Source organism: Octopus sinensis, linkage group LG1, assembly GCF_006345805.1.
Source record: "Octopus sinensis linkage group LG1, ASM634580v1, whole genome shotgun sequence".
NCBI classification, from domain to species: domain Eukaryota; kingdom Metazoa; phylum Mollusca; class Cephalopoda; order Octopoda; family Octopodidae; genus Octopus; species Octopus sinensis.
This window is the reverse complement of record NC_042997.1, coordinates 117715040-117732212: the sequence shown is the minus strand read 5'-3', so window position 1 is coordinate 117732212 and position 17173 is coordinate 117715040. Positions and strand designations below refer to the sequence as shown.

Genomic DNA, 17173 nt, shown 5'->3' with positions numbered 1-17173 from the left:
CAACAGTCATGATAGGATTTTGTTACAGGATGTCCTCATCAAGTTTTACAGATCTTCCAGGACGAGGCTTGCCTTCTAGGCTGTAGTTTCTGGCTCAGAATTTCTGGAACCACTTTTGATACTGGCTTACACTTATTGTCCGATCCCCATATACTGCATTAATATTCCTCGCACTTTCCATTGCATTGTTGCCTTTATTGAACTCATAAAACAAAATATGCCGAATATGCTCCTTTGTCACTTCCATTATAGCTTTAAAGAAATAAATGTTAAAATCAAACTGCACTAAGAATAAAGACAAGGTAAAATTATTACTTGCTTTTATAGAAAGTTGATGCAGGTAGTTTATCTTGTCCCCCTCTGACTTTTAGTTCATGCAATTGAAAAAACTGCATTATTAATAGGATGACCCAGTAAATTGTCTCCCCATCATTGTGAAGGATCATCACTTCCAAGTGGGCTTTTCCAATCTCTTGGATTCCACTTAGCAGCTGCATAGGTCCACTTTTGTCTGGATCTTGCAACATATCTGGCTCAGCAGAATATGTGCTTTTGGTATTCTGAAATCTGGTGACAAAAGAGAAATTGAAACCTTACTGTGATTGAATGGATTACTGAATATGTTGCCTGGTTTAACACAACCACCTGATCCTTTGGACTCTTAAGTTGAGTTCACTCTGTTGCAAGCATTTGGGTCAGGCATCTGATTTGATAATACCTTTAATCCTCTCTCCTACAATCTTTGGCCATTGTAAAGGGTCATGGGATACTGTCTTCATTCCTGACTAAAAGATGAAAAAAGTAATTTTGAAAGGAACTCTTCTGAATTAGTTAGGCCCAAAATGACCCTTTGATGAGTGCATTTTATTTTTTAAAACGTCTGGAATTTTCTAATCAAATTGTTTTTATAAGAATCTGCCAGACCAGATTAGAGCCTGGTACAGCCTTCTGGCTTGCTAGCCCTCAGTCAAATCATCCAACCCATGCCAGCATGGAAAGTGGACATTAAACGACAATGATGATGATGACTTAATGATACGTCTGTTGAAATACCATCTTAAATATTCTCATCTGATGGATATGATATTTAAATTAGTAACTAGTTTATTTTTCATTATGAAATGTAAGAACTAAAGTAGTGTGGCCGTGAAAAATTATTGAGATCATGCTTTTCTCGAGCCATGTCATATAATATTAAATAGCTTTGGATTTTTATTGCAAAATGTCTACCTCAAGGTGCTAGCTACATAATTTATATTAACAACTACAATAATAATCTTCTCTGCCATAGGCACAATGCCTGAAATTTTGAGGGAGGGGACTAGTTGATTACATTGACCCCACTGCTTGACTGCTACTAAATTTATTGACCCCAAAAGAATGCAAGGCAAAGTTGACCTCAACAGAATTTCAGCTCAGGATGTAAAGACAAATGAAATGCCACTAATTATTTTGTCCAACATGCTAACGATTTTTCCAGCTTGCTGCCTTCAACAATAATAATGAAATCATTGAATGACTTTTTTAAGTGTATTTTTTCCATACTTTAATTGAATTTCTTATTATTTCAATTATTTTAGATATCAAGAATTCATTGATTGGTGTTGGTATGATAGCTGTAGATGAACGTCTTGGAACTCCCCTCTTAGAAAAAGGTACTCTTGTTTTATCTTTTAAAAAGTTTCCAGAGACTTCTTTTAATGCCTCCTTTTTGTTAGATTTCACTTCCTTTAATTAATAACCCTGATTTTTCTTTTCTCTTCAGAATATAATAACATCAGTAAGTTCTTAAACAGAATCCTTGGAATGCCTGTGGAACAACAGAATTCTCTATTTAAATACTTCTCAGAGACATTAACAGCTATTATCTTGGATGCAAAGAGAAATGGACGCTGGGACATGGGTATCGTGGGTGAGTACTGTACAGAACTTTAACACACTAGAAACAATGTTGATTTTGTTTTTCCCGTTATTGCTCCTCTGCCTAGTAGTATAAAGACTTAACAACACCACTGGCTTGTTACCAAAAGTCAGCTTTTCAAATCCTGAAATGGCTGTCTTGTCGCATTCCTATACAATTTACATCGGTTCATTCTCCTGGCTGACAACATCTAAGAAACCTTAAATGTATGAAACTGGGAATTAAAAGTTCAATCAGTTTGAACTTATATCTTTTATTTGCAGTCATTGGAGTGTGGCCCTGCTGGGGCACTGCCTTGAAAAGATTCCAGTTGATAAGATCAATCCCAGCAGTTATCTTAAGTCTGATACTTATTCTGTTGATCTCTCTTGTTGAACTGCTAAGTTACAGGCAGGGCTGTGAGAGTCGAAACAAAAAACTCTGACTCCTCTACTATTGGCACCTCTGACTCTTCTATATGTAATTGAGTGATTGTGGTCTCCATATCTCATAAAGCTTATGCATACGCTTGTACTTTGAGTAGGCCTATATGTTATAACTGGTTTATATCTCTATATATATAAATGGCAAAATGTCTGTGTGTGTATCCTTTATACAAATCCACAATTTTTCAGTTAGAGGGTTTGCACTTTCTATGGTCATTCAAAACCATCCAAGGGTGATCATGCACATCTTTACATTTCCCCAGTCACTTCGCAAAGCCATTAAAAAATCAATAGAAGTGACTTTTTTTGTGAATTTTCTATTCAAAGCCCAATCAAAATGCCGGAAACTTGATACACCAATTGAATGCCAGCTAGCTGTATGCGATTGGTCGGAGATTTGGACAGTACTCGCGTATATGAGCGCACGCACGCTGCTGTATATGCATGCACTAGCACTATGACCCGGTGTTACCGGGTCATAGTGCTAGTTAAAGAATAAATATATTGTGAGTCGGAGTCAGAATCCATATAGTTTTACTTACTCTGATTCCAGTTACCCCTTAATTGTTTCCAACTCCATGACTGGTTATAAGGACATAAACAAACCAATATCAGCTGACAAGTTGTGGTGACACACACACACACACACACACACACACACACACACATGAAAGGCTTCTTAATGGTTTCTGCCTATAAACTCCTTCACAAAGCACTGGTCAACTTGAGACTACTCTAGATGACACCTGCTCAAGGTGTTGCACACTGAGATTGAACCAAAAAGCACAAGGTTGTGAAGTAAGCTTCTCAACCACACAGCCATGCCTGCACCTGTGGTTAGATTGCTTTTTCTTTCTGTCCCTTGTTTTGATTTGAAAGAAATGAATTCATTTCTAACCATTGTCTTTTAATCTTATTCTTTTCTTTAGATTTGGGTTCTGGAGGAGAAAGCGTTAAAAAACTGGAATCTAAAATATTTGTTGGTAACACTGATTTGAACAAAGCCAGAACTGAGTTGCATACAGTGAGTTTTATCTTTTTGGTTCATCTTGAATTAGTAGGATTGAACTAATTCTTGCTAGATTCTTTATTTTGAATTTTTTTCTCTTTTGTTACCATATTTATGTTGCAATACACTGCCATTGTTTCGATTTATTTGGAAAACAATGAAAAATACAAGAAATATCTGCCATTATTAAGCTGGTGTTTTGGAACTTGCCTGGCGAAATGCTTAGCCGTATTTTGTCTGGTGCGTTCAAATTCCGCCAAGGTTGACTTTGCCTTTCATCCTTTCAGGGTCTATAAATTAAGTACCAGCTGAGCACTGGGGTCGATGTAATCGACTTAATCCCTTTGTCTGTCCTTGTTTGTCCCTTCTATGTTTAGCCCCTTGTGGGCAATAAAGAAATAATTAACATAAAACTTTTGATAGAACGCTTAAATTTAGTTCACTTTAACCCTTTGACATTCAAATTATTCTGTCAAATGTAATTTTTTTTTATTCAAATTGTTTTTAATTAATCCTGCATTATTTTGTAGCTTCAGAATTTTCACAATGTGATGGTATACTTTATAATGGCATTGAAGGGTAGGTGTGATAGGCTGACTCTGGCAGACTAGATCATGAAACAGGAAGCATATTTGGGTTGGATATGGCCAGTCTAAATGCTAAAGGATTTAAATAGAAAGCTTGTATCATAGAACTAAGGTTGATCTCTGATGACTTGGTATCAAAAAGGTTCATAATTTTTAGAAACTTAAATGGGTAGGTAACTTTATTGAATTTCTGTTGTGTCTGGGGAGAGTCATTTTCTTTTTGTGCCTTATAATGTAACACACTCACCGGTAAAATTTCCATTTATTTCTTATATTTATTTTCCTAAAATTTTCGTCGCACCCCCACCCCTTTGCAAATATAAGGACACAGGAAATGTGTCAAAGCCGACAGGAAGCGTCGATGCTTCCTAGGGCTAAATAGTGCACCGCTCATGTCTCTTTGAGACATTTAGAAATTCAATATTTCTAATTACAGTGACCAGTGAATAGATTTCACTGTAAATATATATATTTGCGAAGGCTTGGCAGGTATCTCGACTAGCAGGACTTGCTATCCTGGACTGATGACAGGCAAGACCCAGAAACATGCATGTCTTCAGGTTGCTAGTCCTAGCTGGTGGGGGTGCTTGCCTCCCCTTCGCAAATATAAAGACACAGGAAATGTGTCATAGCCGACAGGAAGCGTCGATGCTTCCTAGGGCTATATAGCGGTGGTGTAATTTCCTTTACGGGACTGTCACGTTATGTTGACAGTATGTAACCACTCTATCGCTCCACCACCACTCATGTCTCTTTGAGACATTTAGAGATTCAATATTTCTAATATATATATATATATGATGTGTTTCTGATAATTAACCTTGCTATGTAAGGAAGAGAGGACACTAAAAATGTAGTCTTTGCAAAGGAAGCACACATGCTTGCTACTGCTGCTTGTCCTCTTCCACCATCACCACTCTATTTGTCTGTTCTTTTTCTTCTCTTTCTCACTTTTCATGCATTTTAATTAAATTTCTAGGTAAGTGTGGAGCGTGGATTGTCCTGGAATCAAGCAATAGATATTTGGAAAGAATGCAAAGGTCAAGATGATGGATTTTATCTATCGGCACAGGTCTGTGGTCTACATATTTTTACCTTTTTTATTTCTTTTTTAAGTTTAGTAAAAATGCTTTACCAAGAATTATATTTTGGGGATGGCTTCAACTAGTGTATGACGACTTTTTGGTGGTCTTAAAGAATGAAAGAGTTAGGAAATTTACATGATGTATCACAGTAGTAAATATGTTAACATTTATCCAATTAATCAATTGGTTGATTAATTGTTTGATCAGTCAATCAGCTAGATTCGTTAAATGAAAGAAAAATGAAATATTTTAAAATGTTATTTTTTCTTATGATTTATTATTCTTATTATTAAAAAATGCTTATTGGTATTTCACCCGTCACTACATTCTGAGTTCAGATTTCACCGAGGTCGACTTTGCCTTTCATCCTTTCAAGGTCGATAAATTAAGTACCAGTTGAGGACTGGGGTCAATGTAATCGGCTAGCCTCCTCCCCCAGAATTTCAGGCCTTGTGCCTACAGCAGAAAAGATTATTATTAAGATGGCGAGCTGACAAAATTGTTAGCATGCCAGACAAATTGCTTGTGTTATAAGTTCAGATTCCGCTGAGATAGACTTTGCCTTTCATCCTTTCAGGGTCAGTGAAATAAGTACCAGTTACACACTGGAGTCAATGTAATTGACTACCCCACCCAATTTCTAGTCCTGTGCCTATAGTACAAAGGATTACTACTATTATTATTATTATTATTATTATTATTATACTCTGTTTCTTTCAAAGATGAGAAATGGTAAAAAGACTGCTGTGCTTGCTGTTATGCCAACATCAGTGAAGAAGAAAGAGAGGATGTACCACGTCTACCGTCCAAATACTGGTTTACAGCCTCGTTCAGAAACACCAGCTGAGTTGAAGAAGAAATTCAAGAAGGTAATAACATTGTCTTGTTTGTGTAGATTTAGAAACAATCTCGCTTTAGTGTGTAATTTGTCAGCACACTTGGGGTGTTGCGGTTGTTGGGTAGCCCCTAAGTCAATCTTGATCCTGCAAACCTTTGATCCAGAGTCATTAAGCTGGGGCCAATGGGTATTCTTTATCTAGATGTTTTGTGTATATTATTTTAATTTGGTTGCTCTTTCTAGTAAATGAAGCAACTATGTAGAGACCCGTCATTGGCTCAGCACATTTGTTGGCTTTTCATTGGTGATATTTAGTAATGGTAGAAACATTCAAATTGTTAGTGCTCCCTTCCTCCTTAACTATTTTGTATTTATAGTTTCCACATAATGCAGTTGACTTTAGGTGGGATTTGTTGTATTTTAGAATAATGGTTTTTATTTCAGCAACATTCAGGGATAACATTGACTTTTACCATAACAAAAGAGGAGGTATTGTCATATTCGTTTAACGTCCGCTTTCCATGCTAGCATGGGTTGGACGATTTTGACTGAGGGCTGGCAAACCAGATGGCTGCACCAGGCTCCAATCTTGATTTAGCAGAGTTTCTACTGCTGGATGCCTTTCCTAACGCCTACCACTCCGAGAGTGTAGTGGGTGCTTTTTACGTGCCACCGGCACGGGGGCCAGTCAAGTGATACTGGCAATAACCTCGCTTGAATCTTTTTACCCTCTCTCAAGATGGAAGCTGAGAGCAGAAGCAAAGTGTTGGGTGACCATGTTTCCCCAAAAGTTTCATGGAAAGAGTTGCTACTATAGAACTGTAAGACAGATGAAAGTACATGAAACAAAATGTATATTAAAAGCATTCTAAGATGAGTGAACAGTGATTCAAAGCATAGAGTAAACTTTATATGGTAGAAATAGATGTATGTGAAGGTTTGTGGTTCAGTGGTTAGAGCATTACGCTCACAATCATGAGGTAGTGAGTTCGATTCCCAGACCTGGGTGTGTGTTATGTTCTTGAGCAAGACACATTATTTCATGTTGTTCCAGTTCACTCAGCTGTAGAAATGAGTCATGATATGTATCCAGCTGTGTTGGCTTTTGCCTTTCTCTTGGGTAACATCAGTGGCAAGGAGAGCGGAGGCTGGTATGCATGGGCGATTGCTGGTCTTCTATAAACAACCTTGCCTGGACTTGTGCCTCGGAGGGGAACTTTCTAGATGCAATACCCTACATATATATATATATATATCATCATCGTTTAACGTCCGTTTTCCATGCTAGCATGAGTTGGACAGTTTGACCGGGGTCTGGGAAGCCTGGAGGCTGTACTAAGTTCCAGTCTGATCTGGCAGTGTTTCTACAGCTGGATGCCCTTCCTCACACCAACCACTCCGTGAGTGTAGTGGGTGTTTTTTACGTGCCACTGGCACAGGGGCCAGGGGAGGCTGGCAACTTCCACGTTCGGTTGGTGCTTTAGAATCGAAGGGCCTTAGAGTCAACCTAGCTAAAACCAAAGTCGTAATAAGTAGGAAGGTAGACAAATCACAAACGCCTTCAGGTAGATGGCCCTGCTCGATCTGTAGAAAAGGTGTAGGTAGAAACTCTATAAGATGCACCAAGTGTAAGCTATGGACACATAAGAGGTGCAGCAATGTCATAGGAAGGCTAACTAGGAAGATGGTTTTTGTATGTGGCAGATGCTCGGGAGCATTAACCTCTGAAAATCTGCAGAAAACAACTTCCGTCACTTTCCAGGGGGAAAAACTAGAAGTGGTTGATAGCTTCCTTTATCTTGGTGACCAAGTCAGTAGTGGGGGTGGGTGTGCTGAAAGTGTAACGGCTAGAGTAAGAATAGCCTGGGCAAAGTTTAGGGAGCTCTTACCTCTGTTGGTGACTAAAGGCCTCTCGCTCAGAGTAAAAGGCAGACTGTATGATGCATGTGTACGAACAGCCATGCTACATGGCAGTGAAACATGGGCCGTGACTGCTGAGGACATGCGTAAGCTCGCGAGAAATGAAGCTAGTATGCTCCGTTGGATGTGTAATGTCAGTGTTCATAGTCGATAGAGTGTAAGTACCTTGAGAGAAAAGTTGGACCTAAGAGGAATCAGATGTTGTGTGCTAGAGAGACGATTGCGCTGGTATGGACATGTGGTGAGAATGGATGAAGATAGGTGTGTGAAAAAGTGCCACACCCTGGCAGTTAAGGGGACCTGTGGAAGAGGTAGACCCAGGAAAACCTGGGTTGAGGTGGTGAAGCACGACCTTCGAACTCTAGGTCTCACCAAGGAAATGACCAGAGACCGAGACCTATGGAAGTATGCTGTGCGTGAGAAGACCCGGCAAGACCAGTGAGAACAATCAAAATCCAATCATATATCAGAAAGCAGGGGTTAAGTGACCCATCTGTTCGTGTCCGCTGTCAGCCTCGTCTGGCACCCGTGCCGGTGATACGTAAAAGCACCATTCGGTCATGGCCGTTTGCCAGCTCTGCCTGGCCCCGTGTCTGTGGCACGTAAAAGCACCATCCGTTCGTGTTCGTTGCCAGCCTCGCCTGGCCCCGTGCCGGTGACACGTAAAAGCACCGTCCGTTCGTGGCCGTTGGCCAGCTCTGTCTGGCCCCGTGTCGGTGGCACGTAAAAGCACTATCCGTCCGTGTCCGTTGCCAGCCTCGGCTGGCCCCCGTGCCGGTGACACGTAAAAGCACCGTCCTCTCGTGGCCGTTTGCCAGCTCTGTCTGGCAACCGTGTCGGTGGCACGTAAAAGCACCATCTGTTCGCGTCCGTTGCCAGCCTCGGCTGGCCCCCGTGCCGGTGACACGTAAAAGCACCATCCGTTCGTGGCCGTTTGCCAGCTCTGTCTGGCCCCGTGTCGGTGGCACGTAAAAGCACCATCCATCCGTGTCTGTTGCCAGCCTCGGCTGGCCCCCGTGCCGGTGACACGTAAAAGCACCGTCCGCTCGTGGCCGTTTGCCAGCTCTGTCTGGCAACCGTGTCGGTGGCACGTAAAAGCACCATCTGTTCGCGTCCGTTGCCAGCCTCGGCTGGCCCCCGTGCCGGTGACACGTAAAAGCACCATCCGTTCGTGGCCGTTTGCCAGCTCTGTCTGGCCCCGTGTCGGTGGTACGTAAAAGCACCATCCATCCGTGTCTGTGGCCAGCCTCGGCTGGCCCCCGTGCCGGTGACACGTAAAAGCACCGTCCGTTCGTGGCCGTTTGCCAGCTCTGTCTAGCCCCGTGTCGGTGGCACGTAAAAGCACCATCCGTTCGTGGCCGTTCGCCAGCTCTGTCTGGCACCTGTGCAGGTGGCACGTAAAAAACACCCACTACACTCGCGGAGTGATTGGCGTTAGGAAGGGCATCCAGCCGTAGAAACACTGCCAGATCTGACTGGGCCTGACGAAGCCTTCCAGCTTCACAGACCCCAGTTGACCCGTCCAACCCATGCTAGCATGGAAAACGGACGCTAAATGATGATGATGATATATATATATATATATATATATATATATATATATATACGCACACACATAACTACATTAAAATTTTTCTGGTAGATGCCTTTCCCTCCTTCTGTAATTAATGAGATGAGTACCAGTTATGCAGTGGGGAAGGCTTGTGGCCTGGTGGTTAGGGTGTTGCACTTGCAATTTCAAATTGTGGTTTAGATTCCCAGACCAGGCAGTGCATTGTATTCCTGAGCGAAACTTTCCATTTCATGTTGCCCCAGTCCACCGAAGATGAAATTGTAGTCATAGCCAGTGCCAGTGACACGTAAAATGCACCCTCTATACTCTCTGCAGTGGTTGGCATTAGGAAGGGCATCCAGCCATTGAAACACAGCCTAATCAGATTCTGGTACAGCTCTCTGGCTTACCAGTCCTAGTCAAACTGTCTAACCCATGCCAGCATGGAAAACAGACACTAAATGATAATGACACTGTGAGGGACTTGTGTCCTGTTCTAGGAAAATATTGTTACCTTGGTCACTTACATATGAAAGAAACTGGGTAACCAACCTTGTGTGTCACCCCTTCCTTTCTCATTCATATGATGCTCTCTTTGCCATTTATCTCCTCTACCTTCACCTCTCACTCTGGCTCTATTTCATATATATATATATATGAAATAGAGATCTGGCTAGATTAAATACTAAAGATTTAAAAATATGACAACACTTTTACAAATTTTGTTTTGAAGTTTTCATAAAATATTGTATAATCATCACTGGTGTCTGTTTACGCCTGACTCAGTTATTTTTTTCTCTCTGTATTTCTTATAAATAAAGGTGATGCCAGATGAAGCACACAGTTGGTGGAATGATCAATATCACTCTTCAGCAAAAACATGTATCCATGCTTACTGGTATGTAGTTTATGTAAACAGGATGCTTCAAAGAGCTCTTTGTTTTTTCTTCCTTTTTTTTTTTTAACATTAATTTTGTTTTGTTTAGTTTCTTGTCAGGCTTTCCACATGAAAGTTAACTAAATGGACAATAGTGTCTTTTTTTTTTTTTGTATGAATAAGGTTGAGATCAGTTATTTGGTCAATGTCACAACACTGATAAGTATAAGTCTAACAAAAGAAGAATGATTTAAGACTATGGTGTTAGGAAGGACATCCAGCCATAGAAACCACACCATAACAGACAGGTGAAGTTTGGACAGCTCCATGTCAAACCATGCTAGCATGGAGAGTGGACATTAAATGACAATATCATCATCATCATTGTTTAACGTCTGCTTTCCATGCTAGCATGGGTTGAACAATTTGACTGAGGACTGGCGAACCAGATGGCTGTGCCAGGCTCCAATCTGATCTGGCAGAGTTTCTACAGCTGGATGCCCTTCCTAACACCAACCACTCCGAGAGTGTAGTGGGTGCTTTTATGTGCCACTGGCAAGAAGGCCAGTCAGGCGGTACTGGCACTGGCAACGATCTCACTCGAATGTTCACAATCTTATAATAATATAATATAATATATAAAGAAATGATGTCTATTCTGTTTAAACTAGTACTTTCATGCATTAAACTATGTAATCTTCAGGTTCATGCAGTAGTGGTGACAATTATGTTTTGCATGGGGGAAAATATTACCTTACTTGGAAACAAGCTGGAGTTGGTGACTGGAAGAGCATCTGACTGTAGAAACTCTTTCTCAAAAAATTTCACCGCACCCATGCAAGCATGAGAAAATGGACTTTATCACAATCTGTTGATGATGATGTATATTATTACTTAAGATATGTCTTTTTCTTGATTATAGGAAAGGAAATTGTAAAAAGACAAGCATGGGACTACATTGTGAAATAGGTTTACGTACAAGGACTTACCACGTACTAAGTGGTTCAGTCCTTAGTGTCTGGAGTAAAGTAGAGAGTGTGCTTGCATCATTACCCGGAGGTGCCAGCTCCAAAATGCAGATAATCCGACTTCGAACTGATGACAATCGCAGAATTGTTGGTATGTATTGTTTGCTTTATTTATTCTTCTTTTGTATCTTTTTTTTTTTTTGTGAGAACTAATATGCATATGGTAAGAAGTTTGTTCCCACACCAAATGGTTCCAGGTTCAGTCTCACTGTGCGGCACCATGGGCAAGTGTTTTCTACTATAGCCTCGGGCTGACCAAAGACTTGGGAGTGGATTTGGTAGATGGAAACTGAATGTAGCCCTGCTGTATAAATGTGTGTTTGTTTGTGTGTGTCCACCACCCCCATTGCTTGATAACTGGTGTTGGTGTGTTTATGTCCTTGTAACTTAGCTTTTTGGCAAAAACGATTGATAGAATAAGTACCAGGCTTAAACAAAATAATTTGCATCAAGGGCGATTCTTCAAGGCAGTACCCCAGCATGGCCACAGTTAAATGACTACACGAGAAGTTTGCTCCCCAAACTACATGGTTCCAGGTTCCGTCCGACTCCATGGCACCATAGGCAAGTGTTTTCTACTTTAATCCTGGGCTGACCAAATCCTTATAAATGGATTTTATTGATGGAAGTTGGAAGAAGCCCTTTGTGTGTGTGTGTGTGTGTGTGTACCCTTGTCTCAACATCATGCAAATTATAGATGTTTTCGATCTAGTTTGGATTCTTTGCCATTAAATTTGAATTCTTTGCAATCAAATTTGAATTCTTTGCAATCAAATTTGAATTTTTCAATTTTTCAATTGGTGCTCAATCCTTGAAAAAAAAAGGAGTTAAACTACATCAGCCGTAAGGGAATACATGTCTATCTTATCTAACTTGTCCAGTAGAGCCCACTAATTGATATCTGAAAAGTTCGATGAAATAACTCATGAACACTGCGATAGCTTCTATGAAAAGCTCCGTTACGTCGACTGGTCTGAAGAAGGGAGGATAATAGAAAAAAAAGAATCACTCGTTTATTATCTCCCCTTGTTCAGACCGGTCGACGTAACGGAGCTGCCTTTTAGTAGAAGCTATCGCAGTGTTCATGAGTTATTTCATCAAACTTTTCAGATATCAATTGGTGGGCTCTACTGGACGAGTTAGAAAAGATAGACATGTATCCCCTTAAGGCTGATGTAGTTTAACTCTTTTTTTTTTTTTTCAAGGCTTGAGCACCAATTGAAAAATTCAAATTTAATGGCAAAGAATCCAAACTAGATCGAAAACATCTATATATTGTTCATTTTCTGTCTTCTGTGAAACTTGTCTGGCTATGGAAAACTATTACCTTGTATGGAACCAGACGAGGATTGGTAACAGGAAGGGCATCCTGCTGAAGATCTGCCTAAACAGATTCCATCTGTCCCATGCAAGCATGGAAGAATGGATGTTTAATGATGGGATTAACAGGAGAGATGTTAACAGCTTGTTGATCATTGAAGTATTATCATTTTATAGTTTGATTTAATTATTACACTTTTCCTTTCTTTTCTTGTTTGTAGGAAGTTTAATTCCTGGGAATTGTTTGAAAGCCTTGTGTAATGTATTATCTCAAGACTCTGCTCACACATACACAGAAACTCCAGACAACAGTGTCAATGAAAACGTGCACCTCAGTATGCCAGTGCTTTTATGATCTCCCTACCACTGGGGTAGTAAGCAGGAGCTCACTACCATGTGTCTTTCATCAAATAATAATATTAATAATAATAATAAAGAGACTGCGATTTACATTTGTTATATTGTCATTGCTGAACCTCTCTTACTTTGTGGGGATTTGTTTACTGTATTTTTGTTTCCCATTTTATTTGGTATTTATACTGGATTCCATTTAAAAGACAAAAAAAAAATTAAATAAAAAAAAATATCAAATAACCACAGGGTCTGAGGGGTTTTGTATATTTGGTGTACACACAAACTATTTGCAACTTTGAATCTCTTGAGACTTGATGAAAATTGTATTTTAATAGAATGTCTTTTTTTGTTTGAAGAAACATCATGAAAAGTTAATCTTTCACATCCAATTCAACCTTTGACATAAGCATAATTATTATTATTGTTTTTTCTTGTCCTTGATTGAGCAACTATGGAACCAATATTCAAACCTCTGTTTGCTTTGTTGAAATATAATTATGTGAAAAACCTGTTACGACTGTAGGCAGCCTATTTCCCATAGGACCAGGAATGTGAACCTACACGTTATGATATCCTTGATGTTTATCAACAGATAACTGTAGATTTGTGGTGGAAATTCAAAGGGTGTATATGTGAGGTTGACTACATCTTGAACTGGAGGAGGAAGAGTTTGGTGTCTAAGCAAATTTCTAAAAAACAGTTTTATTGACCAGTTTGTCAACTGATTGGAAATACTATCCCAGTTAACGATTGTTGCCTATGGAATCAGGACACCCGTTGAAGATCAACTTTTTACTGATGTTCCTTATCAATATAGTCAGTTATATTAGAATGTGTTCAAAGTGCATCCATTGTAAATGGGACTTTTAAAAGGTTTCTCCGTGTACATCTTGTGTGTGCATGCATGTCTGTGTGGGCATGTGTGTGTATATATATATATATATATATATATATATATACATACATACACATAAACATGCACACATATATGTATATACACACACATCTATATATATATGTGTGTGTGTATGTCTATATGTATATAAATATATATACATATACACACATATCTGCAAAATGTAATACCTGTGAAAATTACTACAGCTTAGCATTTGTGGTACATAGACGGCAGTCTAGATAGGAATGTAATTTTTTTCTTCTCATTCATTTCTCCTATTCTGCTGCTAATTTCTATTGTAACTATATTTGCCATTTTTATAGCTGCCTTTTCATAGAACAATCACATACACATTTTCGTTTTTTTTTAATTTTTTTTTTTTTATATATAATATTCCTCTTTTCCATTTGTTCATCAACTAGAACAATGCTTCAGCTGTAAACAGGTGGTTATTATAATCTGAGCAGCACTGCATCCACCCCACCACATCACCATCACCTAATTACAACCATTTTGAGGATCTCTTCACTGCCAATTGCAGAGATGAAACTTGAATGAACGAAATTCTTCATGGAAGTTCTTTAACTCAATTACAACTGATTTACCTTGAATTAAATGTTTATTGAGTCTGTTAATTCTTCATTAGACTGGTTATCATAATTTCTCCTTAATTATTCTTTCAACATTCCTCAAAGTGCCAAAGGCAAATATCCAGATTCGAGGCTGTTTCTGATTTTTTTTACCCCTGCCCCTTCTCCCTACTTTTTAAGTATTCAGTTTTGAGTCCTTACCAAAATATATTTTATATTTCTATTGAGATATTGTGAAAAAGAAATCCATTTTTAATAAGAAAATAGTAATTTTTAGATAAAGTTTGAAAAAAAAAAAAACCAAGCATCTTCCTTAAATCCTCAAGAGTAACGATGTTATTGTTTAGCCCTAGGTTTGCCCTGATTGAGCTGACCTATGATCAAATGTATTCTTGCTGTACCTAGGTTTATTTGCAGGCATAGTATACCTAGTACTACAACAGCCTTGTTTAAAGCAGAGTGTAATTTGAGGGAGATGTGACTGTTAGCTCTCCTAGCAAAGAGACTGTTTTGATTTGGGAAAATTTAATTAGAATAAGTGATTAGTATTTAATTCTTATTCAGGAGAATATCCCAAAGAATTGATATTGTTAATGGATCTTATCTAATTAGATGAATTTCATTAATTATCAATTTTGATAATTCTTAAGAGATCCCGTTTTTGTTTATGATTTCGACTCAGAATTTAATGTCAGAATTTTAGTTAATTCTTATCAACATTTTCATTTAATATTCATTTCAACAAAACCTATTTGACATTCACACACACCATTGGTAGAATATTACATACATGAAAAAAAGAAAAAAAAAAAAAATTCAAATTTTATGCCATATTTCAGTTGATACCTTTCAAGTTGGTTAAAGATTTTAGAAACTTGAATGAATATAAGAAAAAAAGAAAAAAATTACCAAACATTTAAAACTGTTTTAGAAGTATATAACTCAATTTGTCTGTATATTCTTGGTAATAATTTTCAGTGTTAGTGAGAGAGAATATATCTGAGTGTGTCTGTGAATGACAAAATTACATACAAAACATTTGTCACCTACAAAATTTTGCATGTGACAATTTTTCTTTAGTGATATTATTTCAGATAAACTTCATAAAAAAAAATTTTTTTTTTCACTCAATTCTTAGTCAATGGGTCCAAATGTATGTGTTATTTATTTTTTTAATCAACTTTTCCTGATATTTATTTATTAAATTTTTTTTTCAAAGTTTTTACATCCAAACATTTTTTTTGTCATCATCAATGCTTGTTATTGAAACTTTTGTGCTCAATTTCATGAAAATGTCTCCTGTATCACCTTCCTCAGATGGAAAAATCTAATTGAGATTCATAGAGTTTATATATATCAAAACAAAAAAAATATATATATAGAAATATTCTAATCGAGTCAGAAATGTAGCTGCTTCTAAAAGCAGTAAATATTTGTAAGATGGATAAAACAAACATTAATTTCACTAGTTTGTATATATATACATACCTACCTACACACACACACACATATATGTGCACTCACATATACATACATCAAATTTAAAAGAAGCATTTTTGTTGAGAGGAAAAGTTTTTCATTGTGTCTATGTACATCTGCTTACCTTATATGTCTGTTTATTTAAACAGTGGCGGGAACTCTGCCCCACCTTTTGGTTTTTTTTTTTAAACATTCCACAGTAGTTTCATCAGCTGTAACTTGAAAAGTACCCCTACATATACATATATATACACACACACACACGTGGTATGAAAACTGCATTTTATTGTTTCTTGTTTTGTTTGCTTGTGTATGTTTTAAAACAAGCTGCCATTCCTAAAAGTGGCCCTTACCAAATTTGTAAAAATTAGTTTTCACCATTACTTCATCCAGTTCATGATTTTATTTTTCATATATTTTTTTGGTTCTTAATCCTGCATTTCTGTCTGACAGAAGAACAATTCTCCTCTCTTCAATGTTTGTGTATGTTGTTACAGCTTAGTTAATAAAATATAATAAAAAAAAACATAATACGAATTCCCCATTATGCTGCTTGATATAAAAAAAACAAATTAAATGTATCTAGAAGAACATTTTATATACATACATTAATATATATATATATATATATAATATATATATATGATGTATGACAACTGCTGGGAGATCCGGTTAGCTGTAAAATCCACCTGTCCTGTTGCTACTCCAGGGAAAGATTTTATTGAACATTTTACTCAAGTCACTAAGTGGTGACTAAATAATGTATTCATATGTAATTATTACCAATTTGACTTTGTACTGAACATTAAACATTCATTGATATTATTCATTAAAATTAGTCCAATTACATGAGAATTGTGGCTTTCAAGTCTCAATTTATCTCTCCTCTCACCATTCAGTTATAGTTATATTATAATCAAATAAAATCTAAAATGTAGGTTTTTACCTTTTTTTTTTTTTTTTTTTCGTCTCCAAATATTCTCTTCATAAATATGTTTTCCTGTATATTGTTCTGTCTGTTGCATTCTATTTAATTACAGATCGCCAAGATACTACCATTACCAGAACTGCTGTCATTTAGCTTTATGTTTATATATATATATATAAATAAATAAAATTCAATACTTCAATATAAAGCTTTGTCTGCTCCCTCTTTCTTTTTCTGCTTCTTAATTATTTAAAAAAAAAATATTTATAGATGTATTAAAATATTCTTTGTTTTTGCAGATAATCTCATCCTCATTTTTATATTTTGTTTTGTTTTTCAATTAATTTATCTCTGAAATTTCT

The 17173-nt window shown here is 37.6% G+C and overlaps 1 protein-coding gene across 1 annotated transcript in view; it reads left to right on the top strand.

The window, feature by feature from the left end:
- Positions 1–17019, top strand: part of LOC115213696 (protein strawberry notch homolog 1) — a 90412-nt gene extending 73393 nt beyond the window's left edge. Inside the window, exons 24-31 of the mRNA XM_029782593.2 lie at positions 1581–1655; positions 1766–1912; positions 3276–3370; positions 4922–5014; positions 5750–5896; positions 10159–10235; positions 11137–11333; positions 12784–17019. Coding sequence (XP_029638453.1) covers positions 1581–1655; positions 1766–1912; positions 3276–3370; positions 4922–5014; positions 5750–5896; positions 10159–10235; positions 11137–11333; positions 12784–12917 — 965 coding nt within the window. The 3' untranslated portion in view covers positions 12918–17019. The remainder of the gene's footprint in view (positions 1–1580; positions 1656–1765; positions 1913–3275; positions 3371–4921; positions 5015–5749; positions 5897–10158; positions 10236–11136; positions 11334–12783) is intronic.
- The last annotated feature ends 154 nt before the right edge of the window (positions 17020–17173 follow it).